This window comes from Oncorhynchus nerka, linkage group LG11, assembly GCF_034236695.1.
Source record: "Oncorhynchus nerka isolate Pitt River linkage group LG11, Oner_Uvic_2.0, whole genome shotgun sequence".
Lineage (NCBI taxonomy): Eukaryota > Metazoa > Chordata > Actinopteri > Salmoniformes > Salmonidae > Oncorhynchus > Oncorhynchus nerka.
In genome coordinates, this window is record NC_088406.1 from 11,464,452 (window position 1) to 11,491,420 (window position 26,969).

The 26,969-nt window shown below is 45.7% G+C and overlaps 1 protein-coding gene across 9 annotated transcripts in view; it reads left to right on the forward strand.

Moving 5' to 3' along the window:
- The window catches only part of LOC115137733 (neprilysin-like), an 86,049-nt gene that overhangs the window by 34,334 nt on the left and 24,746 nt on the right, over positions 1-26,969 (forward strand). For 8 of the 9 annotated variants that reach the window (XM_065024217.1, XM_065024220.1, XM_065024216.1 and 5 more), the window contains 5 exons: positions 8,105-8,140; positions 8,305-8,466; positions 25,041-25,121; positions 25,259-25,354; positions 25,471-25,589. In XM_065024217.1, coding sequence (XP_064880289.1) covers positions 8,105-8,140; positions 8,305-8,466; positions 25,041-25,121; positions 25,259-25,354; positions 25,471-25,589 — 494 coding nt within the window. Of the gene's footprint in view, positions 1-4,758; positions 4,841-8,104; positions 8,141-8,304; positions 8,467-25,040; positions 25,122-25,258; positions 25,355-25,470; positions 25,590-26,969 lie in introns of those variants that run through there. The other variant, XM_065024222.1, reaches the window with a different exon arrangement.

Here is a 26,969-nt window from a genome sequence, read left to right on the forward strand (position 1 = left end):
TGTATAGAGGTGGAGGTAGATGCTGTATAGAGGTGGAGGTAGATGCTGTATAGAGGTGGAGGTAGATGCTGTATAGAGGTGGAGGTAGATGCTGTATAGAGGTGGAGGTGGAGGTAGATGCTGTATAGAGGTGGAGGTGGAGGTAGGTAAAGAGTGGAAAAGTATTTCCCACTTTCTCATTTTGTTCTACTTTTGCTTATTTTTGATACTGAATGTTATCAGATCTTCAACACAGAACTTAATATTAGATAAAGAGAACCTGAGTGAACAAATATCACAACAATGACATACATATTTCATAAACAAAGTTATGCAACACCCAATGCCTCTGTGGTTTTCTTCTTCTTTTCTCCCCCTTACGCTCAATGACTTGGTTGTTCCACCTTTAGCTGAAATGACTCCAACCAAACACTTCCTGTAGCTGTTGATCAGTCTCTCATGTCGCTGTGGAGGAACTTTTGCCCACTTTTCCATGCAGAACTTTTAAGTTGTTTTTTTTCAAGCATGAACTGCTCGTTTCAAGTCCTGCCACAACATCTCAATTGGGATTAGGTCTGGACTTTGACTAGGCCATTCCAAAACATCAAATGTGTTGCTTTTTTGTCATTTTCATGTAGACTTGATTGAGTGTTTTGGATTATTGTCTTGCTGCACTTCAGCTCACAGACAGATGGCCTGATATTCTCCTATAGAATTCTCTGTTACAGACCAGAATTCATGGTTCCTTTTATTAAGGCAAGTTGTCCAGGTCCTGAGGCAGAAAAGCATCCTAAACCATCACACTACCTCCACCATGCTGACCCCAAACCACCACACTACCACCACCATGCTGACCCCAAACCATCACACTACCACCACCATGCTGACCCCAAACCATCACACTACCTCCACCATGCTGACCCCAAACCATCACACTACCTCCACCATGCTGACTCCAAACCATCACACTACCTCCACCATGCTGACCCCAAACCATCACACTACCTCCACCATGCTGACCCCAAACCATCACACTACCTCCACCATGCTGACCCCAAACCATCACACTACCACCACCATGCTGACCCCAAACCATCACACTACCTCCACCATGCTGAACCCAAACCATCACACTACCACCACCATGCTGAACCCAAACCATCACACTACCACCACCATGCTGACCCCAAACCATCACACTACCACCACCATGCTGAACCCAAACCATCACACTACCTCCACCATGCTGAACCCAAACCATCACACTACCACCACCATGCTGACCCCAAACCATCACACTACCACCACCATGCTGAACCCAAACCATCACACTACCACCACCATGCTGACCCCAAACCATCACACTACCACCACCATGCTGAACCCAAACCATCACACTACCACCACCATGCTGACCCCAAACCATCACACTACCACCACCATGCTGACCCCAAACCATCACACTACCACCACCATGCTGACCCCAAACCATCACACTACCACCACCATGCTGACCCCAAACCATCACACTACCACCACCATGCTGACCCCAAACCATCACACTACCACCACCATGCTGACCCCAAACCATCACACTACCACCACCATGCTGACTCCAAACCATCACACTACCACCACCATGCTGAACCCAAACCATCACACTACCACCACCATGCTGACCCCAAACCATCACACTACCACCACCATGCTGACTCCAAACCATCACACTACCACCACCATGCTGACCCCAAACCATCACACTACCACCACCATGCTGACTCCAAACCATCACACTACCACCACCATGCTGAACCCAAACCATCACACTACCACCACCATGCTGACCCCAAACCATCACACTACCACCACCATGCTGACCCCAAACCATCACACTACCACCACCATGCTGAACCCAAACCATCACACTACCACCACCATGCTGAACCCAAACCATCACACTACCACCACCATGCTGACCCCAAACCATCACACTACCTCCACCATGCTGACCCCAAACCATCACACTACCACCACCATGCTGAACCCAAACCATCACACTACCACCACCATGCTGACCCCAAACCATCACACTACCTCCACCATGCTGACCCCAAACCATCACACTACCACCACCATGCTGAACCCAAACCATCACACTACCACCACCATGCTGAACCCAAACCATCACACTACCTCCACCATGCTGAACCCAAACCATCACACTACCACCACCATGCTGAACCCAAACCATCACACTACCACCACCATGCTGAACCCAAACCATCACACTACCACCACCATGCTGAACCCAAACCATCACACTACTACCACCACCATGCTGACCCCAAACCATCACACTACCTCCACCATGCTGAACCCAAACCATCACACTACCTCCACCATGCTGAACCCAAACCATCACACTACCTCCACCATGCTGAACCCAAACCATCACACTACCACCACCATGCTGAACCCAAACCATCACACTACCTCCACCATGCTGAACCCAAACCATCACACTACCACCACCATGCTGAACCCAAACCATCACACTACCTCCACCATGCTGAACCCAAACCATCACACTACCTCCACCATGCTGAACCCAAACCATCACACTACCTCCACCATGCTGAACCCAAACCATCACACTACCACCACCATGCTGAACCCAAACCATCACACTACCACCACCATGCTGAACCCAAACCATCACACTACCACCACCATGCTGAACCCAAACCATCACACTACCTCCACCATGCTGAACCCAAACCATCACACTACCACCACCATGCTGAACCCAAACCATCACACTACCACCACCATGCTGACCCCAAACCATCACACTACCTCCACCATGCTGACCCCAAACCATCACACTACCTCCACCATGCTGACCCCAAACCATCACACTACCTCCACCATGCTGACCCCAAACCATCACACTACCACCACCATGCTGAACCCAAACCATCACACTACCTCCACCATGCTGAACCCAAACCATCACACTACCACCACCATGCTGACCCCAAACCATCACACTACCACCACCATGCTGACCCCAAACCATCACACTACCACCACCATGCTGACCCCAAACCATCACACTACCACCACCATGCTTGACTGTTGGTATAAGGTTCTTAATGTGGAATGCAGTGTTTGGTTTCGGCCAGGCATAATGGGACTCATTTCGTCCAAAAAGTTATACTTTGACTGATCTGTCCATAGAACATTCCTCCAATAGTTTTGACGACCATCCAGGAGCTTCAAGGTGCTTTTTGGCAAACTTGAGTCAACTTTCTGGAGGACATGGGTCCCATTTATGTCTGGTGAAAACCAAACATTGCCTTCCACACTAAGAACCTCATACCAACAGTCAAGCGTGGTGATGGTAGAGCACGGATTTTGCAACGTCAGGATAGTGGGTTCAATTCCTGGGACTAACCATACTTCAAATGGATGCAGTCACTTCTATAAGCCAATAAGGCGCTTTGGATAAAAGCATCTGCTAAATGGCATGTAATATTACTAGGTGCCCATGATAGACATTGTTGCCTGTTTGAATCATGTTTGAATCATGTCTGTAAGTATAACACAACTTATGTAGCAGGCGAAACCCCGAGGACAAACCATTCAAATTTTTTGTTGTTGTTGAGGGCACACTTTTCAATTAGTTTTCATTGGGAATACAGATTTCTAAGGGACCTCTTGCAGTTCCTACCGCTTCCACTGGATGTCACGAGTCTTTAGAAAATGGTTGAGGTTTTTCCTTTGTGGAATGAAGAAGTAGCCCTGTTCAAAACGAGGGTCACTTCAAGTGTACTGTTAGAGGCGCGTGGCGTGACCAGAAAGGTAGCGTCAGTTTGTTTTCTTCCTGTATTGAACACAGATCATCCCGTCTTCAATTTTATCGATTATATACTTCAAACAACTTTTGTAATACATTTTTTTAAAGTGTTTTGGGAAAGTTTACAGGTAACTTTTGAGATATTTTGTAGTCACATTGCGTAAGTTGGAACCGTTTTTTTTCTGGATCAAACGCGCCAAATAAATGGACATTTTGGATATATATCGACAGAATTAATCAAACAAAAGGACCATTTGTAATGTTTATGGGACATATTGGAGTACCAACAATAGAAGCTTGTCAAAGGTAAGGCATGAATTATATTTTTATTTCTGTGTTTTGCAGGGTTGAAATATGTTCACTCTTTGTCTACTATGGTGCTACCCTCAGATAATAGCATCGTTTGCTTTCGCCGAAAAGCCTTTTTGAAATCTGACATGTTGGCTGGATTCACAACACGTGTAGTGTAGCTTTAATTTGTTATCTTACATGTGTGATTTCATGAAAGTTAGATTTTTATAGTAAATTATTTGAATTTGGTGCTCTGCATTTTTTGCTTAACCTCTCTGGGATATGTGGGATGCTAGCGTCCCACCTGGCCAAAAGCCAGGGAAAATATGGTAAAAAGCCACTGAACGTGCCCCAAAACGTGCTTCGGGTTTATTGGTTTTGATAATAGTCCAGAAATCTTGCCCAGCCAACTATAGTGGATCCATTTTGTAAACAGTCACAGCAGGCAGGATGCAAACAGGGAGCTAGTTTACCACGAGAGTCGCCGCGCCGCTCTGTGTGCGTCACTGTGTGTGTTCTGCCTCCATTATGGTGCGATTTCTAGCGCCACCTGCTGAATGTTTGTTCTACTACACCTCGTTAACTGCATGCATTCTATGGTACTTTCTTCTGTGCTCCATTGGGACCAGGTGACCACATTTCATCACAGGAACATGTACTCCGGGGTATCTCTAGCCATCCTTGTGGTGTCTGCCTGCCAAAGCATTGTCTGTAAGTCTAACACGTTGTCTGTATGTTCATCTTGCTATATCAGAAGTTATTTTCTACAGAGGATGTTGTTGTTTGGGTTTTATGTCAGTTGTTTTGCTGAGTAGCAGCTTGCCTAATAAATCGGACTGTGATACCAGTTCTTGGGATTCAGTCTGAAATAACAAAGCACTGCAAAACTGTGGAAAGTTTCCTTTTTCAAGACAGAATGTTGAATATAATTACATTTTGAACTTACTCTACCGGTTGTCTGTGCAGTTGGTCCTTCAGTTGGTTAAAATTTGAAACGAAATGTCCACAGGAAAGTATTATTTACCAAACTTAGAGCAAGGAACTGGAGTTGACATTTCTATGACCTGACACATGCTCAAAACCATGTAATCGCCTGCAAGACTGCGGGTGGTATGCATCGCCTGCAATACTGTGGGTGGTATGCATCGCCTGCAATACTGTGGGTGGTATGCATCGCCTGCGTGTATCATTGTCTTGTGCACGAGCAAACAAATCTTCATTGCCACACACAGAGACCTGAGTTTTGAAGTCTGTTTAATTATGCTTTCCTGTGGATATTTTGTCTCAAATTTCAACCCACTGAAGGACAAACCCCACAAACAATCGGCAGAATGAGTTCAAATGTAATTTAAAGCAACCTTCATAACAGACAAGGGACACAAAACCTATGTAATTGTGCTGTAACTTTGCATAGCCACAGCGGGACGATCTGGCACATAGAATCACGTGCTAAATGTGATCTCTTCATGCCTTACGCAAGCATACAGGTCTATGATCTCTTCATGCCTTACGCAAGCATACAGGTCTATGTGATCTCTTCATGCCTTACGCAAGCATACAGGTCTATGATCTCTTCATGCCTTACGCAAGCATACAGGTCTATGATCTCTTCATGCCTTACGCAAGCATACAGGTCTATGTGATCTCTTCATGCCTTACGCAAGCATACAGGTCTATGATCTCTTCATGCCTTACGCAAGCATACAGGTCTATGTGATCTCTTCATGCCTTACGCAAGCATACAGGTCTATGATCTCTTCATGCCTTACGCAAGCATACAGGTCTATGTGATCTCTTCATGCCTTACGCAAGCATACAGGTCTATGTGATCTCTTCATGCCTTACGCAAGCATACAGGTCTATGTGATCTCTTCATGCCTTACGCAAGCATACAGGTCTATGTGATCTCTTCATGCCTTACGCAAGCATACAGGTCTATGTGATCTCTTCATGCCTTACGCAAGCATACAGGTCTATGTGATCTCTTCATGCCTTACGCAAGCATACAGGTCTATGTGATCTCTTCATGCCTTACGCAAGCATACAGGTCTATTTGGGCAGTGTTTGAATTTAGAACATTGTTCATTTCAATATGCTTATTGGATACAGCTTTTACCTAAGCATTCTACTATACGTTATGTTGCACCATGGGTAATGTCTGAACTATATGTTCATTGGATACAGCTTTTACTTAAGCATTCTACTATACGTTATGTTGCACCATGGGTAATGTCTGAACTATATGTTCATTGGATACAGCTTTTACTTAAGCATTCTACTATACGTTATGTTGCACCATGGGTAATGTCTGAACTATATGTTCATTGGATACAGCTTTTACTTAAGCATTCTACTATACGTTATGTTGCACCATGGGTAATGTCTGAACTATATGTTCATTGTATTATTCTGTATTCTTTGAAGTTTCACACCATTTCATTAAATACTGGAGGTCTGGAGAAAGCCTAATCCTGACTCTTGACATGGTTTTTGAATGGAGTTTAGCTGTCTGTCTAATTACGGTTGAACACAGCCCGAGGAGGACAGTACAGTGTGTGTGGGGTGATCATTTTGTGATAATCAAAAGTGAAATTAGCCACAGAAGGTGGAAAAACTGCAGCGTTTGCATTGGGTTAAGGCTAGGGACGTCCCTAGGAGTCGATAGCGCTAACATACAGGCAGTCCAATTCAGATTTCATTATTCTTTTTTAAACTTATTGGTGTTTTGACCAATCACTGCACATTTTTCCACATCAGATCTTTTTCAGAGCTGATCAGATTGGTCACAGACTGCCTGTGTAAACGCAGCTAACAGCCTGAAAGAGTAATTAATTATTTTCCCAAGTCTGATTTGGAGCCCACCCACCATTGCATTCATGTTTAAAACATCTACTTAACTGTTACTTTTTTTTATTGAACATCACTATCAACATTAGCGTATTAGCAGAGAAAAGGAGCGATGTTGTTTTCCCCCTGGCACTACACCGCTGACTCAAATGACCAAAGCTTGATAAGGAGTTGGGTATTTGAATCAGCTGGGTAGTGCAAAAACCAAAACGTTCACCAAGAACCCTGTTCTATTGTAATCCCTTCATTACAGCACAGGAAACCAAAGCACTGTTCATGATTTCCCTCCTGGTTATTTCCTAGAAGGGGGATCAACTAGGATTATACATAGATTATGCCAAACATTCATTACAAATAAACCATGAAGCGCTCTCAGGAGCCAAATGTTCATTCAGCCATTTAACCAAGTCAAACACCATGAAGCGCTCTCAGGAGCCAAATGTTCATTCAGCCATTTAACCAAGTCAAACACCATGAAGCGCTCTCAGGAGCCAAATGTTCATTCAGCCATTTAACCAATTCAGTTCCATTCACTTAGATGTGCATCTACTTCCTGTAGTACCGTGAGGTTTGTGAAAGTGTGATCCATCTTCAATTTATCTAGATGTAATATACATTTAGAGTGCTTAAAGTATACATTTTATTTTATTTTTTTATTTTTTTAAACAACCAAATCTCTATTATTGATGTAAGTCTCATGTTATAGAAGTGTCCAGACACTTTTAATTAAATTTTTCTTCCCATTTCCGTGCAGTACGGGGGCTCTGAGAGAACATATAAACACCCCGTCCTTTTAGAAACGGAAACGCTCTCAGTATAGTGATGCAGACCTTAAGATGTTATACACATGAAATGATCTTTCTGAACTTTATCCGCAGCATTATAGTCCTAAGCTTTCCGCTATCCAGCAGTTCCATTCTCCGTGTAGCCTGCTGCTAGAATGACAGAGGGGTATCGCTCGAGTCTCTTGAAAACCAAGTGAAATCACAAAAAAAGGTGTTTGGATGCTTCTATAACATGCCATTACATCAAAAATAGAGATCTGGTTGTAAACAAACCAATTCTCCTTTAAGTTGGCAGTAATGAATAAACTGGTTTGGTTTATATATATTTTTTCTCCCTTTTTAGATGGTGTCTGCACCACGGCGGACTGCACTCAGGCAGGTAAATATGCATACATACATGCATACATACATACATACATACATACATGCATACATACATGCATACATACATACATGCATACATACATGCATACATACATACATGCATACATACATACATGCATACATACAGGTAGAATATGAGCTGTATTTGTCTGTGTGCAGCGTCTCGTCTGATAGAGAACATGGATGCCAATGTGGACCCGTGTGACAACTTCTACCAGTACGCCTGTGGAGGCTGGTTGAAGAAGAACATCATCCCAGAGACCAGCTCCCGATACAGCACCTTCGACATCCTACAAGACGAACTGGAGGTGGTCCTCAAAGGTTTGAAAGTCTTGTAGCATGGCGCAGTTTGGATTCAGTGAGTTCTCCAGGGAGGTGTGAGGACTGGGTGTGGCTCTGTTGGTCAGGGAGGCAGGAGTGAGAGGGGGCTGGGTGTGGATCTGTTGGTCAGGGAGGCAGGAGTGAGAGGGGGCTGGGTGTGGATCTGTTGGCCATGGAGGTAGGAGTGAGAGGGGGCTGGGTGTGGATCTGTTGGCCAGGGAGGTAGGAGTGAGAGGGGGATGGGTGTGGATCTGTTGGCCATGGAGGTAGGAGTGAGAGGGGGCTGGGTGTGGATCTGTTGGCCAGGGAGGTAGGAGTGAGAGGGGGCTGGGTGTGGATCTGTTGGCCATGGAGGTAGGAGTGAGAGGGGGCTGGGTGTGGATCTGTTGGCCAGGGAGGTAGGAGTGAGAGGGGGCTGGGTGTGGATCTGTTGGCCAGGGAGGTAGGAGTGAGAGGGGGCTGGGTGTGGATCTGTTGGCCAGGGAGGTAGGAGTGAGAGAGGGCTGGGTGTGGATCTGTTGGCCAGGGAGGTAGGAGTGAGAGGGGCTGGGTGTGGATCTGTTGGCCAGGGAGGTAGGAGTGACAGGGGGCTGGGTGTGGATCTGTTGGTCAAGGGGTAGGAGTGAGAGGGGGCTGGGTGTGGATCTGTTGGTCAAGGGGGTAGGAGTGAGAGGGGGCTGGGTGTGGATCTGTTGGTCAGGGAGGTAGAGGTGGTGGCTGGGGTTTGTGTGGTTGGGGGATTTGCTGGGGTTACAGCAGCTTGTCCTTCAGGGAAAAACAGGGGCTCTAGGAATAGTCACTGTGGTTAATGGTGTCATCTATCTGCAGCATTTACTGCCAACGCAGGAACACACATATATATATATATATATATATTTAAGTGCATAGAGGACAAAGTGTCATCTGATGAAATCCCGACCTTAGAATAGTTGGATGCGTTAACACCATCTGGTTAGCACCATCTTGACAGTAGATTGACAGGAAGGCTTCCCTTACACCTGAAGGATTGGGTGGTGGTGGTGGGGGCTCGGCGGTCTGTCTGATTACATTGGATAAATGTATGTCCCTGCACGTGTGCCAAGTCAAATTGTAAACTCGGCAAAAAAAGAAACGTCCCTTTTTCAGGACCCTGTCTTTCAAAGATAAGTCGTAAAAATCAAAATAACTTCACGTCTTCATTGTAAAGGGTTTAAACACGGTTTCCCATGCTTTTTAATGAACCATAAACAATTAATAAACATGTACCTCTGGAACGGTCGTTAAGACACTAACAGCTTACAGACAGTAGGCAATTAAGGTCACAGTTGTGAAAACTTAGGACACTAAAGAGGCCTTTCTACGGACTGAAAAACAAAAAGATTCCCAGGGTCCCTGCTCATCTGCGTGAATGTGCCTTAGGCATGCTGCAAGGAAGCATGAGGACTGCAGATGTGGCCATGGCAATAAATAGCCATTTCTGTACTTTGAGACACCTAAGACAGCGCTACAGGAGGGACAGCTGATCGTCCTCGCAGTGGCAGACCACGTGTAACAACACCTGCACAGAATTGGTACATCCGAACATCACACCTGCGGGACAAGTACAGGATGGCAACAACAACTGCCCGAGTTACACCAGGAACGCTCAGACTGTCCACAATAGGCTGGACTGAGGACTTGCAGGCCTGTGTTAAGGCAGATCCTCACCAGACATCACCGGCAACAACGTCGTCTATGGGCACAAACCCACCATCGCTGGACCAGACAGGACTGGCAAAAAGTGCTCTTCACTGACGAGTCGCGGTTTTGTCTCACCAGGGGTGATGGTCGGATTTGCGTTTATCGTCGACGGAATGAGCGTTACACCAAGGCCTGTACTCTGGAGCGGGATCGAGGTGGAGGATCCGTCATGGTCTGGGGTGGTGTGTCACCGCATCATCGGACTGAGCTTGTCATTGCAGGCAATCTCAATACTGTGCGTTACAGGGAAGACTGTGATACCCTTCCTGCAGGCTCATCCTGACATGACCCTCCAGCATGACAATGCCACCAGCCGTACTGCTTATTCTGTGCATGATTTCCTGCAAGACAGAAATGTCATTGTTCTGCCATGGCCAGTGAAGAGCAATCCCATTGAGCATGTCTGGGACCTGTTGGATCAGAGGGTGAGGGTTAAGGGTCATTTCACCCCCCCAGAAATGTCTGTGAACTTCCACGTGCCCCCCCCCCTTTGTTCAGGGACACGTTATTCAATATCTGTTAGTCACATGTCTGTGGAACTTGGTCTGTTTATGTTTCAGTTGTTGAATCTGGTCATGTTCATACAAAAATAAACTTAGTTGACAGCGAGAGGACATTTATTTTTTTGTTGATTTAATTTGTCACATTCGCCCGACCACAACACCGTGAAATGCTTACTTCCTAGCCCTTAACCAACAACACCGTGAAATGCTTACTTCCTAGCCCTTAACCAACAACACCGTGAAATGCTTACTTCCTAGCCCTTAACCAACAACACCGTGAAATGCTTACTTCCTAGCCCTTAACCAACAACACCGTGAAATGCTTACTTCCTAGCCCTTAACCAACAACACCGTGAAATGCTTACTTCCTAGCCCTTAACCAACAACACCGTGAAATGCTTACTTCCTAGCCCTTAACCAACAACACCGTGAAATGCTTACTTCCTAGCCCTTAACCAACAACACCGTGAAATGCTTACTTCCTAGCCCTTAACCAACAACACCGTGAAATGCTTACTTCCTAGCCCTTAACCAACAACACCGTGAAATGCTTACTTCCTAGCCCTTAACCAACAACACCGTGAAATGCTTACTTCCTAGCCCTTAACCAACAACACCGTGAAATGCTTACTTCCTAGCCCTTAACCAACAACACCGTGAAATGCTTACTTCCTAGCCCTTAACCAACAACACCGTGAAATGCTTACTTCCTAGCCCTTAACCAACAACACCGTGAAATGCTTACTTCCTAGCCCTTAACCAACAACACCGTGAAATGCTTACTTCCTAGCCCTTAACCAACAACACCGTGAAATGCTTACTTCCTAGCCCTTAACCAACAACACCGTGAAATGCTTACTTCCTAGCCCTTAACCAACAACACCGTGAAATGCTTACTTCCTAGCCCTTAACCAACAACACCGTGAAATGCTTACTTCCTAGCCCTTAACCAACAACACCGTGAAATGCTTACTTCCTAGCCCTTAACCAACAACACCGTGAAATGCTTACTTCCTAGCCCTTAACCAACAACACCGTGAAATGCTTACTTCCTAGCCCTTAACCAACAACACCGTGAAATGCTTACTTCCTAGCCCTTAACCAACAACACCGTGAAATGCTTACTTCCTAGCCCTTAACCAACAACACCGTGAAATGCTTACTTCCTAGCCCTTAACCAACAACACCGTGAAATGCTTACTTCCTAGCCCTTAACCAACAACACCGTGAAATGCTTACTTCCTAGCCCTTAACCAACAACACCGTGAAATGCTTACTTCCTAGCCCTTAACCACAACACCGTGAAATGCTTACTTCCTAGCCCTTAACCCACAACACCGTGAAATGCTTACTTCCTAGCCCTTAACCCACAACACCGTGAAATGCTTAACCCTTAACCCACAACACCGTGAAATGCTTACTTCCTAGCCCTTAACCAACAACACCGTGAAATGCTTACTTCCTAGCCCTTAACCAACAACACCGTGAAATGCTTACTTCCTAGCCCTTAACCAACAACACCGTGAAATGCTTACTTCCTAGCCCTTAACCAACAACACCGTGAAATGCTTACTTCCTAGCCCTTAACCAACAACACCGTGAAATGCTTACTTCCTAGCCCTTAACCAACAACACCGTGAAATGCTTACTTCCTAGCCCTTAACCAACAACACCGTGAAATGCTTACTTCCTAGCCCTTAACCAACAACACCGTGAAATGCTTACTTCCTAGCCCTTAACCAACAACACCGTGAAATGCTTACTTCCTAGCCCTTAACCAACAACACCGTGAAATGCTTACTTCCTAGCCCTTAACCAACAACACCGTGAAATGCTTACTTCCTAGCCCTTAACCAACAACACCGTGAAATGCTTACTCCTAGCCCTTAACCAACAACACCTGAAATGCTTACTTCCTTAACCAACAACACCGTGAAATGCTTACTTCCTAGCCCTTAACCAACAACACCGTGAAATGCTTACTTCCTAGCCCTTAACCAACAACACCGTGAAATGCTTACTTCCTAGCCCTTAACCAACAACACCGTGAAATGCTTACTTCCTAGCCCTTAACCAACAACACCGTGAAATGCTTACTTCCTAGCCCTTAACCAACAACACCGTGAAATGCTTACTTCCTAGCCCTTAACCAACAACACCGTGAAATGCTTACTTCCTAGCCCTTAACCAACAACACCGTGAAATGCTTACTTCCTAGCCCTTAACCAACAACACCGTGAAATGCTTACTTCCTAGCCCTTAACCAACAACACCGTGAAATGCTTACTTCCTAGCCCTTAACCAACAACACCGTGAAATGCTTACTTCCTAGCCCTTAACCAACAACACCGTGAAATGCTTACTTCCTAGCCCTTAACCAACAACACCGTGAAATGCTTACTTCCTAGCCCTTAACCAACAACACCGTGAAATGCTTACTTCCTAGCCCTTAACCAACAACACCGTGAAATGCTTACTTCCTAGCCCTTAACCAACAACACCGTGAAATGCTTACTTCCTAGCCCTTAACCAACAACACCGTGAAATGCTTACTTCCTAGCCCTTAACCAACAACACCGTGAAATGCTTACTTCCTAGCCCTTAACCAACAACACCGTGAAATGCTTACTTCCTAGCCCTTAACCAACAACACCGTGAAATGCTTACTTCCTAGCCCTTAACCAACAACACCGTGAAATGCTTACTTCCTAGCCCTTAACCAACAACACCGTGAAATGCTTACTTCCTAGCCCTTAACCAACAACACCGTGAAATGCTTACTTCCTAGCCCTTAACCCACAACACCGTGAAATGCTTACTTCCTAGCCCTTAACCCACAACACCGTGAAATGCTTACTTCCTAGCCCTTAACCCACAACACCGTGAAATGCTTACTTCCTAGCCCTTAACCCACAACACCGTGAAATGCTTACTTCCTAGCCCTTAACCCACAACACGTGAAAACAGCCCTTAACCCACAACCGTGAAATGCTTACTTCCTAGCCCTTAACCCACAACACCGTGAAATGCTTACTTCCTAGCCCTTAACCAACAACACCGTGAAATGCTTACTTCCTAGCCCTTAACCCACAACACCGTGAAATGCTTACTTCCTAGCCCTTAACCCACAACACCGTGAAATGCTTACTTCCTAGCCCTTAACCCACAACACCGTGAAATGCTTACTTCCTAGCCCTTAACCAACAACACCGTGAAATGCTTACTTCCTAGCCCTTAACCAACAACACCGTGAAATGCTTACTTCCTAGCCCTTAACCAACAACACCGTGAAATGCTTACTTCCTAGCCCTTAACCAACAACACCGTGAAATGCTTACTTCCTAGCCCTTAACCAACAACACCGTGAAATGCTTACTTCCTAGCCCTTAACCAACAACACCGTGAAATGCTTACTTCCTAGCCCTTAACCAACAACACCGTGAAATGCTTACTTCCTAGCCCTTAACCAACAACACCGTGAAATGCTTACTTCCTAGCCCTTAACCAACAACACCGTGAAATGCTTACTTCCTAGCCCTTAACCAACAACACCGTGAAATGCTTACTTCCTAGCCCTTAACCAACAACACCGTGAAATGCTTACTTCCTAGCCCTTAACCAACAACACCGTGAAATGCTTACTTCCTAGCCCTTAACCAACAACACCGTGAAATGCTTACTTCCTAGCCCTTAACCAACAACACCGTGAAATGCTTACTTCCTAGCCCTTAACCAACAACACCGTGAAATGCTTACTTCCTAGCCCTTAACCAACAACACCGTGAAATGCTTACTTCCTAGCCCTTAACCAACAACACCGTGAAATGCTTACTTCCTAGCCCTTAACCAACAACACCGTGAAATGCTTACTTCCTAGCCCTTAACCAACAACACCGTGAAATGCTTACTTCCTAGCCCTTAACCAACAACACCGTGAAATGCTTACTTCCTAGCCCTTAACCAACAACACCGTGAAATGCTTACTTCCTAGCCCTTAACCAACAACACCGTGAAATGCTTACTTCCTAGCCCTTAACCAACAACACCGTGAAATGCTTACTTCCTAGCCCTTAACCAACAACACCGTGAAATGCTTACTTCCTAGCCCTTAACCAACAACACCGTGAAATGCTTACTTCCTAGCCCTTAACCAACAACACCGTGAAATGCTTACTTCCTAGCCCTTAACCAACAACACCGTGAAATGCTTACTTCCTAGCCCTTAACCAACAACACCGTGAAATGCTTACTTCCTAGCCCTTAACCAACAACACCGTGAAATGCTTACTTCCTAGCCCTTAACCAACAACACCGTGAAATGCTTACTTCCTAGCCCTTAACCAACAACACCGTGAAATGCTTACTTCCTAGCCCTTAACCAACAACACCGTGAAATGCTTACTTCCTAGCCCTTAACCAACAACACCGTGAAATGCTTACTTCCTAGCCCTTAACCAACAACACCGTGAAATGCTTACTTCCTAGCCCTTAACCAACAACACCGTGAAATGCTTACTTCCTAGCCCTTAACCAACAACACCGTGAAATGCTTACTTCCTAGCCCTTAACCAACAACACCGTGAAATGCTTACTTCCTAGCCCTTAACCAACAACACCGTGAAATGCTTACTTCCTAGCCCTTAACCAACAACACCGTGAAATGCTTACTTCCTAGCCCTTAACCAACAACACCGTGAAATGCTTACTTCCTAGCCCTTAACCAACAACACCGTGAAATGCTTACTTCCTAGCCCTTAACCAACAACACCGTGAAATGCTTACTTCCTAGCCCTTAACCAACAACACCGTGAAATGCTTACTTCCTAGCCCTTAACCAACAACACCGTGAAATGCTTACTTCCTAGCCCTTAACCAACAACACCGTGAAATGCTTACTTCCTAGCCCTTAACCAACAACACCGTGAAATGCTTACTTCCTAGCCCTTAACCAACAACACCGTGAAATGCTTACTTCCTAGCCCTTAACCAACAACACCGTGAAATGCTTACTTCCTAGCCCTTAACCAACAACACCGTGAAATGCTTACTTCCTAGCCCTTAACCAACAACACCGTGAAATGCTTACTTCCTAGCCCTTAACCAACAACACCGTGAAATGCTTACTTCCTAGCCCTTAACCAACAACACCGTGAAATGCTTACTTCCTAGCCCTTAACCAACAACACCGTGAAATGCTTACTTCCTAGCCCTTAACCAACAACACCGTGAAATGCTTACTTCCTAGCCCTTAACCAACAACACCGTGAAATGCTTACTTCCTAGCCCTTAACCAACAACACCGTGAAATGCTTACTTCCTAGCCCTTAACCAACAACACCGTGAAATGCTTACTTCCTAGCCCTTAACCAACAACACCGTGAAATGCTTACTTCCTAGCCCTTAACCAACAACACCGTGAAATGCTTACTTCCTAGCCCTTAACCAACAACACCGTGAAATGCTTACTTCCTAGCCCTTAACCAACAACACCGTGAAATGCTTACTTCCTAGCCCTTAACCAACAACACCGTGAAATGCTTACTTCCTAGCCCTTAACCAACAACACCGTGAAATGCTTACTTCCTAGCCCTTAACCAACAACACCGTGAAATGCTTACTTCCTAGCCCTTAACCAACAACACCGTGAAATGCTTACTTCCTAGCCCTTAACCAACAATGAATATTTATTTTTATTTTTGAAGACAATATTAGCAAAAAAAGTATTATAAACTAAAGTAAGAAAATGAGTAGCACAATTAATATAATAAAGAAGCTATATACAGTAGCCTAATGGATAAGAGTGTTGGGTCGGTAACTTAAAGGTCACTGGTTCGAATCCCAAGCCCAAACATATGATGTGCCCTTGAGTAAGGCACTTAACCACAATTGCTCCTCTAAGTCTCTCTGGATAAGATTGTCTACTAAATGTAGTAGGTTAGTCGAGGTAAATGTAGGGCTAAAATGACTGCATAGGGAATAAACAGCGAGTAGCAGCAGCGTTAAAAAAAGGGGGTCGATGCAAATAGTCTGGGTATCCACTCAATTAACTGTTCAGCAGCCTAATGGCTTGGAGATGGAAGCTGTTAAGGAGCCTTTTGTAACTCGACTTGGCGCTCAAGTACCGCTTGCCGTGTGGTAGCAGAGTGAACAGTCTATGACCAGGGTGGTTGGAATCTTTGATCATTTTTCCACTACCCTCTGTAGCACCTTGTGGTCGGCTTCTGAGCAGTTGCCATACCAGCCAGTGATGCAACCAGTTGGGATGCTCTCGATGGTGCAGCTGTAGACCTTTTTGAGAATCTGAGGAACCATGCCTAATCTCCTGAATAGGCGTTATAGTGCCCTCTTCATAACTGTCTTGGTGTGTTTGGACCATGATAGTTTGTTGGTGATGTGGACGCCAAGGAACTTGAAGCTCTCAATCTGTTCCACTACAGCTCTGTCGATGAGAATGGGGGCGTGCTTGGTCCTCTTCCTGCAGTCCACAATCATCTCCTTTTTATCTTGATCACGTTGAGGGACAGGTTGTTATCCTGGCATCACACGGCCAGGTCTCTGACCTCCTCCCTATAGGCGGTCTCATCGTTGTCGCTGATCATGCCTACCACTGTTGAGTCATCTGCAAACTTAATGATGGTGTTGGTGTTGTGCCTGGCCATGCAGTCATGAGTGAACAGGGAGTACAGGAGAGGATTGAGCACGCACCCCTGAGGGGTCCCCGTGTTGAGGATCAGCATGGCGGATGTGTTGTTACCTATCCTTACCACTTGGGGGCAGCCCGTCAGGAAGTCCAGGATCCAGTTGCAGAGGGAGATGTTTAGTCCCAGGGTCCTTAGCTTAGTGATAAGCTTTGAGGGCACTATGGTGTTGAACGCTGAGCTGTAGTCAATGAACAGCATTCTCACATACAGTTTAAGTTTACATGCACTTAGGTTGGAGTCATTAAAACTCGTTTTTCAACTACTCCACAAATTTCTTGTTAACAAACTATAGTTTTGGCAAGTCATTTAGGACATCTACTTTGCATGACACAAGTCATTTTTCCAACAATTGTTTATAGACAGATTATTTCACTTATAATTCAGTGTATCACAATTCCAGTGGGTCAAAAGTTTACATACACTAAGTTGACTGTGGCTTGGAAACAGCTTGGAAAATTCCAGAAAATGATGTCATGGCGTTAGAAGCTTCTGATAGACTCAAATGATGTAATTTAGACTATTGGTGAACCTGTGGATGTATTTCAAGGCCTACCTTCAAACTCAGTGCCTCTTTGCTTGACATCGTGGGAAAATCAAAAGAAATCAGCCCAGAACTCAGAAAATAAATTGTAGACCTCTACAAGTCTGCTTCATCCTTGGGAGCAATGCCTGAACCACGTTCATCTGTACAAACAATAGTACGCAAGTATAAACACCATGGGACCACGCAGCCGTCATACCGCTCAGGAAGGAGACGCGTTCTGTCTCCTAGAGATGAACGTACATTGGTGCAAAAGTGCAAATCAATCCCAGAACAACAGCAAAGGACCTTGTGAAAATGCTGGAGGAAACGGGTCCAAAAGTATCTATATCCACAGTAAAACGAGTCCTATATCGACATAACATGAGACTGCTCCGCAAGGAGCAAGTCACTGCTCAAAAACCTCCATAAAAAAGCCAGACTACGGTTTGCAACTGCCCATGGGGACAAAGATCATACTTTTTGTCCTCTGGTCTGATGAAACAAAAATAGAACTGTTTGGCCATAATGACCATTGTTATGTTTGGAGGAAAAAGGGGGAGGCTTGCATGCCGAAGAACACCATCCCAACCGTGAAGCACGGGGGTGGCAGCATCATGTTGTGGCGGTGCTTTACTGCAGGAGCGACTGGTGCACTTCACAGAATAGAAGTCATCATGAGGTTGGAAAATTACGTGGATATATTGAAGCAACAACTCAAGACATCAGTCACGAAGTTAAAGCTTGGTCACAAATGGGTCTTCCAAATGGACAATGACCCCAAGCATACTTCCAAAGTTGTGTCAACATGGCTTAAGGACAACAAAGTCAAGGTATTGGAGTGGCCATCACAAAGCCCTGACCCCAATCCTATAGAAAATTTGTGGGTATAACTGAAAAGTTACACCAGCTCTGTCAGGAGGAATGGGCCAACATTCACCCAGCTTATTGTGGGAAGCTTGTGGAAGGCTACCCAAAACGTTTGACCCAAGTTGAGCAATTTAAGGCAATGCTACCAAATACTAATTGAGTGTATGTAAACTTCTCACCCACTGGGTATGTGATGAAGGAAATAAAAGCTGAAATAAATAATTTGCTCTGCTATTATTCTGACATTTCACATTCTGAAAACAAAGTGGTGATCCTAACTGACCTAAGGCGGGGCATTTTTACTAGGATTAAATGTCAGGAATTGTGAAAAACTGAGTTTAAATGTAATTTGGCTAAGGTGTATGTAAACTTCCGACTTCAACTGTAGGTGTTCCTTTTGTCCAGGTGTGCAAGGGCAGTGTGGAGTGCAATAGAGATCGCATCATCTGTTGGGACAGTATGCAAATTGGAGAGGGTATAGGTTTTCTGGGATAAGGGTGTTGATGTGAGCCATGACCAGCCTTTCAATGCACCTACAGACGTGAGTGCTACGGGTCGGTAGTCATTATTTAACTAGGCAAATCAGTGGGTTAATGGCAGAGGGGGTTACCCTCTGTTAAAGATCCTCCTACAGTGTAGAAAATGATTTTCTTCATCAAAAATTAGTCTGGAATAATGGTAGACAGGTGTATACAGATGGGTGGAAATATGAGACTCTCACCCCTCTCTTTTAGCTTATTTTACTGTCTTCCTGTTCCACTTTATTGCCCTCTTCTCATCTGCCTCCCTCTGTTATGCTCTCCACCTCTTCTCATCTGCCTCCCTCTGTTATGCTCTCCACCTCTTCTCATCTGCCTCCCTGTTATGCTCTCCACCTCTTCTCATCTGCCTCCTCTGTTATGCTCTCCACCTCTTCTCATCTGCCTCCCTCTGTTATGCTCTCCACCTCTTCTCATCTGCCTCCCTGTTATGCTCTCCACCTCTTCTCATCTGCCTCCCTCTGTTATGCTCTCCACCTCTTCTCATCTGCCTCCCTCTGTTATGCTCTCCACCTCTTCTCATCTGCCTCCCTCTGTTATGCTCTCCACCTCTTCTCATCTGCCTCCCTCTGTTATGCTCTCCACCTCTTCTCATCTGCCTCCCTCTGTTATGCTCTCCACCTCTTCTCATCTGCCTCCCTCTGTTATGCTCTCCACCTCTTCTCACCTCTGTTTCTCACCTCTTCTCATCTGCCTCCCTCTGTTATGCTCTCCACCTCTTCTCATCTGCCTCCCTCTGTTATGCTCTCCACCTCTTCTCATCTGCCTCTCTCTGTTATGCTCTCCACCTCTTCTCATCTGCCTCCCTCTGTTATGCTCTCCACCTCTTCTCATCTGCCTCCCTCTGTTATGCTCTCCACCTCTTCTCATCTGCCTCCCTCTGTTATGCTCTCCACCTCTTCTCATCTGCCTCCCTCTGTTATGCTCTCCACCTCTTCTCATCTGCCTCCCTCTGTTATGCTCTCCACCTCTTCTCATCTGCCTCCCTCTGTTATGCTCTCCACCTCTTCTCATCTGCCTCCCTCTGTTATGCTCTCCACCTCTTCTCATCTGCCTCCCTCTGTTATGCTCTCCACCTCTTCTCATCTGCCTCCCTCTGTTATGCTCTCCACCTCTTCTCCTCCTTTCCATCTTTTGACGTCTCAAGTATCTGTGATTAACTTGTATGGCTTTTTAAAGCGTACTGTACATCAGAGGTAGAGTAGTCTTGGGGATCCTAATTTGTCTGAGACGAATGGGCATGATTGTCCACTGCCAAAGCCTGGTTTACCAAAAAAAAAAACGTGTCTGTATTTGATTCTCAGGTTTGTCTCTGATTTGAATTACAGTAATCAGTCTTCACACTTTCTCTATCAGACGTCATCATCACCAGAACAATACTGTCAGAAGAAAAGCTCACCCTGGTACCAGACGGGTAGACAATTGTCTGCTAATAACAGTCAAGGTTAAGACACAATTCACAGGAACAAACCGTATGAAAAGATAAGAGGGGCAGAATAAGGTTGTGTTTTGTTATTGTTCCTGATGGTCTAATCTTCTGCTGTCGCACACTGAATCCACACGTGATGAAATGCGCTTTGTGCCCAATGGAAGAATATTGCATTTGAAATCCTGACGGACAGAGATGTGGGATGCTGTATGTGTGCTGCCATGTCTGTCTGTGGAGTTTCCTGTCACATCCTGTAGTAACCTCAGGACCATGGAGCCTGACTGACAGAGATGTGGGATGCTGTATGTGTGCTGCCATGTCTGTCTGTGGAGTTTCCTGTCACATCCTGTAGTAACCTCAGGACCATGGAGCCTGACGGACAGAGATGTGGGATGCTGTATGTGTGCTGCCATGTCTGTCTGTGGAGTTTCCTGTCACATCCTGTAGTAACCTCAGGACCATGGAGCCTGACTGACAAGTGGTCTGCCTGGTCAGAATATCCTGTATCTGTTTACAGCTGCCTGTGGGGCGCTGCTCTGGCCTGGACAGCTGTTAACATCAGGTGTTAACAGCAGTAAATAACCTGTACTGTGTGTGTGTACTGAATGTTTTGTGTAGGCCGAAGTGTGTGCGAGGGTTTGCGGCCGCTCATAGAGGCCTCACATTGTTCTCCACTGCAATAGAAAGTCATAAAGGAACCCTAAAGCCGCCCACATACTAGGTTTGGTCTCCTCTGCAATGGTGACACGAACATCTGTGCCTCACATACATACTCACTCACTCCCTTAAAAGACCTTCAGCTTAGAAAAAAGAAGTGTCAGTATTACTGTTTCTCTCTTGAGACGCTGCAGCAACAGCCACTTCCTCAAAATAGTGAATGTAAAGGTAAATTAAAAAAATAAAAATATCTGTGATTTAATTTAGACGTTTCTGCTGAGGAGATCTTAGTTGTGCAGTTTTCCATTTTAACTAAGATGTTTGGTCCAGTATTTCTCAAGATAAAGAATGTGCATGGAAAACTACTCCTCTCTCATTTAATGACAACAAACCCGTCCACCGTTCCCACTCCTACTACTGACCCGTTCAGTACGGGGACATCGGTTCGGTCTGCATTGTGAACCCGAAACGAATACACCAATAAATGACCATCACTAGGCCTACGCTGCGTTGTGTGTTGCCTCTTGAGTAAATCTGAGCTGAAAGAACACTTCTGTTTAAACAACTAGAGGCCTTAATCTTAACTTTTAAAACCATTGTGTGTTCGAACAGCCGGGGGGAAAAAATCACACCAAAACGAACTACAACAACCTCTTGTCATTAATATATGCACAAACTGTTTTGAAGGGCTTAATGAGGCACTACTCTTGGCTCTTAACCACAGCAGTGTGTGGGTAGGACGGTTTTCCACCTCTCTCTTTGTTTCAGGTATGGCATACTCTGCAATAATTTGCCCAATTCACCGTGAGCTTTTTAATTGTACCTTGTTTGTGCCGGAGGGGGAGGGAGAAATAGGAAGGAGGGAGGGAGAGAGACTGGTTCAAGTCCAAAAGAGAGAGATGTAGAGAAAGGGAAGTAAGGAAATGGGAGGTGACATGGTTGTTATCTCTGTGGGAAGGGCCCAATGAGCTGTCAGTGACATCACGATGTTTAAAAACATGGGAGGTGACATGGTTGTTATCTCTGTGGGAAGGGCCCAATGAGCTGTCAGTGACATCACGATGTTTAAAAACATTGTCTGACTTGCGCCTATATGGCGATTGCATGAACTTTATAAAAATAAATCAAAAGGTCATTCACTTTTGACTGCAGTCAACTGTAAGTTTCTCTTCACCAACTTCATCCTGCAGCCCTCACCTGCATTGTGGGAGGCTCTCGTCAACCAGACTTTTTGACCCATGCGAACATGACCAAAGAAATAACTGAAACGGGAACCAGCTTTGCCTTGATTCATGTATACAGTGGAGATATATAACACCGTTCAAAAGTTTGGGGTCACTTTGAAATGTCCTTGTTTTTTTAATGAAAATGAACATTTTTGTCCACTTTAAAATAACATTAAATTGATCAGAAATACAGTGTAGACATTGTTAATGACTATTGTAGCTGGAAACGGCAAAAAAACAAACATTTTTTTAATGGAATATCTACAGAGGCGTACAGAGGCCCAGTCATCAGCAACCATCACTCCTGTGTTCCAATGGCACGTTGTGTTAGCTAATCCAAGTTTAGCATTTTAAAAGGCTAATTGATCATTAGAAAATCCATTTGCAATTATGTTAGCACAGCTGAAAACTGTTCTGATTTAAAGAAGGAATAAAACTGTCCTTCTTTAGACTTCTTGATTATCTGGAGCATCAGCATTTGTCGGTTCAATTACAGGCTTAAAATGGCCAGAAACAAACCTTGCTTCTGAAACTCGTCAGTCTATTCTTGTTCTGAGAAATGAAGGCTATTCCATGTGAGAAATTGCCAAGAAACTGAAGATCTCGTACAACGCTGTGTACTACTCCCTTCACAGAACAGCACAAACTGTCTCTAACCAGAATAGAAAGAGGAGTGGGAGGCCCCGGTGCACAACTGAGCAAGAGGACAAGTACATTAGAGTGTCTAGTTTGAGAAACAGACGCCTCACAAGTCCTCAACTGGCAGCTTCATTAAATAGTACCCGCAAAACACCAGTCTCAACGTCAACAGTGAAGAGGCGACTCCGGGATGCTGGCCTTCTAGGCAGAGTTCCTCTGTCCAGTCTCAACGTCAACAGTGAAGAGGCGACTCCGGGATGCTGGCCTTCTAGGCAGAGTTCCTCTGTCCAGTCTCAACGTCAACAGTGAAGAGGCGACTCCGGGATGCTGGCCTTCTAGGCAGAGTTCCTCTGTCCAGTGTCTGTGTTCTTTTTCCACATCTTAATCTTTTCTTTTTATTGGCCAGTCTGAGATGTGTCTTTTTCTTTGCGACTCTGCCTAGAAGGCCAGTGGCTAGTTTTAAATCTGTCATGATTGATTTGTATTGTTACCCACTATGTGGTTGCGAAAGTCCCATTTGGAGAGAGATGGCAGTTTTTCTCTACATAACATTTTAGAAGTTGTCCCTTTTTCAAGTGGTGGTAGTCTGTTTTTAACTAATGCAGTAGATTGGTGACAATGACATGAATATGTATTCGGGTTTGACATCCATACAAGCATTATACTCAGATTTGAACCTCTCATATAGTATGAAATACACATTGTAAACAATCATACATATATTGGCAAATTTTGCTGGGGGGCAATTAAAAGATTTGGGATCTTCGCCCACGCATTACCATGGCACTTCAATTGTTTAGGTTGAGTTGGATTGACCTCTTTACCGCATGTTGGTTAGACAGAATGTAAGTCAGACATCTTATGACGGTACAGAGGGTCAAAGGGCACCAAGTCAGAAGTCAAGTCCAACAAATCGGTGCTCCATGTTCAGCTTGTCAGCAATACTGCAGTTCTTTTCCTGGGTCTGTAGAACATATACATGGAGGATTTGTTCTGCGGAGACACTAAACGAAACACTTCCTGTTTAGTTCCTTTTTATCAGGATGGGCCCTGATGTTGGTGCCAGATAAGGTCACATTATTTAAGTGTGTGTGTGTGTGCCTCACGAGCATCATGTGGTCTTTAATCCATATGTGTGTGTGTGTGTGTGTGTGTGTGTGTGTGTGTACACACACACACCAGTCAGTTGTTAATCCAATCATACACACATGATCTGTGCCCTTTGGCAGGAAGCTCCCTGTGAAGGGTTCCTAACCCAGAGCTTCATTAAGATTAAATGAGCAGATAAATAGTGTGCACACTAGGCAATGAGACAGCAGGGGTTCTGCCCTAACCAGAAGAGGGGGTGATGGGAAGAGGGAAAGAGGAAGATTGAGATGACAGCTGTTACTGTACAAATGAAAAAAGAGAGGGCAGAGAGCTGGGGTCTGGCTGAGAGCAGACAGACGGCTCCTTGGCCTGGGGTCTGGCTGAGAGCAGACAGACGGCTCCTTGGCCTGGGGTCTGGCTGAGAGCAGACAGACGGCTCCTTGGCCTGGGGTCTGGCTGAGAGCAGACAGACGGCTCCTTGGCCTGGGGTCTGGCTGAGAGCAGACAGACGGCTCCTTGGCCTGGGGTCTGGCTGAGTTCTGTCTGGTCTGGAGAGACCTGGTGCGGTCTGGTCTCTCTGGGGGGGGGGATTGTATTGTCCTCCAAAACACAGATTCTATGCTCCATGTTTCTCACAACACTCGCAGCTGAACTGATTTCCCACCCCACCCCCTCATTATAGATGTTTTGGAGAAAAGCGTGGAGGGGGAGGCCAGTGCCCTCACCAAAGCCAAGACCCTCTACAGATCCTGCACCAATGAGAGTGAGTCTGCTGGTCTGTTTTGTTGTGGTCATTGACATTTTAAGTTCAGACATTTCAGTCAAATGAGTTGTCTACCTTTTTTAAACTGTGAGTTAACCTTGGCCACTTCCTGTGTTTCTTTTCTCCCACCTCTGAAGGTCAGATTGAGAAAAGGGGTGGAGCTCCTTTACTAGACATGCTCCCTAATGTATTTGAGTGGCCAATAGCAACCGACCACTGGGAGAGTGTCTATGGTAAACTACACTACTCTTCTAGCACTGTTTCCTACACACATTTTTGTTTACCTATCCACAATCCAATCCAATTCAATCGTCCTCTGTCCTCTCCTCCTCTCTCCTCTCCTACTTAGGTGACACATGGAAGTTGGAGGATGCCATTGCCAGACTAAATGAAAAATACGGAACTCATGTCTTGGTTAATTTTTTTATCGGCACTGATGACAAAGACTCCAATTCACACATCATTCATGTAGGTGGCCGTCACATGCACAGAGAGACGCCTATACTCCGTCACATGCGCAGAGAGACGCCTATACTCCGTCACGTGCGCAGAGAGACGCCTATACTCCGTCACGTGCGCAGAGAGACGCCTATACTCCGTCACGTGCGCAGAGAGACGCCTATACTCCGTCACGTGCGCAGAGAGACGCCTATACTCCGTCACGTGCGCAGAGAGACGCCTATACTCCGTCACGTGCGCAGAGAGACGCCTATACTCCGTCACGTGCGCAGAGAGACGCCTATACTCCGTCACGTGCGCAGAGAGACGCCTATACTCCGTCACGTGCGCAGAGAGACGCCTATACTCCGTCACGTGCGCAGAGAGACGCCTATACTCCGTCACGTGCGCAGAGAGACGCCTACTCCGTCACGTGCGCAGAGAGACGCCTATACTCCGTCACGTGCGCAGAGAGACGCCTATACTCCGTCACGTGCGCAGAGAGACGCCTATACTCCGTCACGTGCGCAGAGAGACGCCTATACTCCGTCACGTGCGCAGAGAGACGCCTATACTCCGTCACGTGCGCAGAGAGACGCCTATACTCCGTCACGTGCGCAGAGAGACGCCTATACTCCGTCACGTGCGCCCTTTAACCCTCTTGGGTAGGGATTTAGTGTACCTCTTTGCTCAAACTACTAAATCTTTTGTATACCTTAAATCTAACAGTGTGAGGTATTCACACACTAAACTCTCTGAACCTCCTACATTAGCAGTACGTGCTCTCATTGGTCACACAACCTCTGTTTTTACAGAAACGCACACAGATCCGTCTGCATGTATTTACCAGGCATTGTTATTTAGATTTGTTTAACTAGGCAAGTTGATTTAAGAACAAATTGTTATTTTCCAATGACTGCCTACACCGGCCAAACCCTAAGAGGGACGAGGCTTGGCCAATTGTGTGGCCAAACCCTAAGAGGGACGCCGCTTGGCCAATTGTGTGGCCAAACCCTAAGAGGGACGAGGCTTGGCCAATTGTGTGGCCAAACCCTAAGAGGGACGCCGCTGGGCCAATTGTGTGGCCAAACCCTAAGAGGGACGAGGCTGGGCCAATTGTGTGGCCAAACCCTAAGAGGGACGCCGCTTGGCCAATTGTGTGGCCAAACCCTAAGAGGGACGCCGCTTGGCCAATTGTGTGGCCAAACCCTAAGAGGGACGCCGCTTGGCCAATTGTGTGGCCAAACCCTAAGAGACCCGCCGCTTGGCCAATTGTGTGGCCAAACCCTAAGAGGGACGCCGCTTGGCCAATTGTGTGGCCAAACCCTAAGAGGGACGCCGCTTGGCCAATTGTGTGGCCAAACCCTAAGAGGGACGCCGCTTGGCCAATTGTGTGGCCAAACCCTAAGA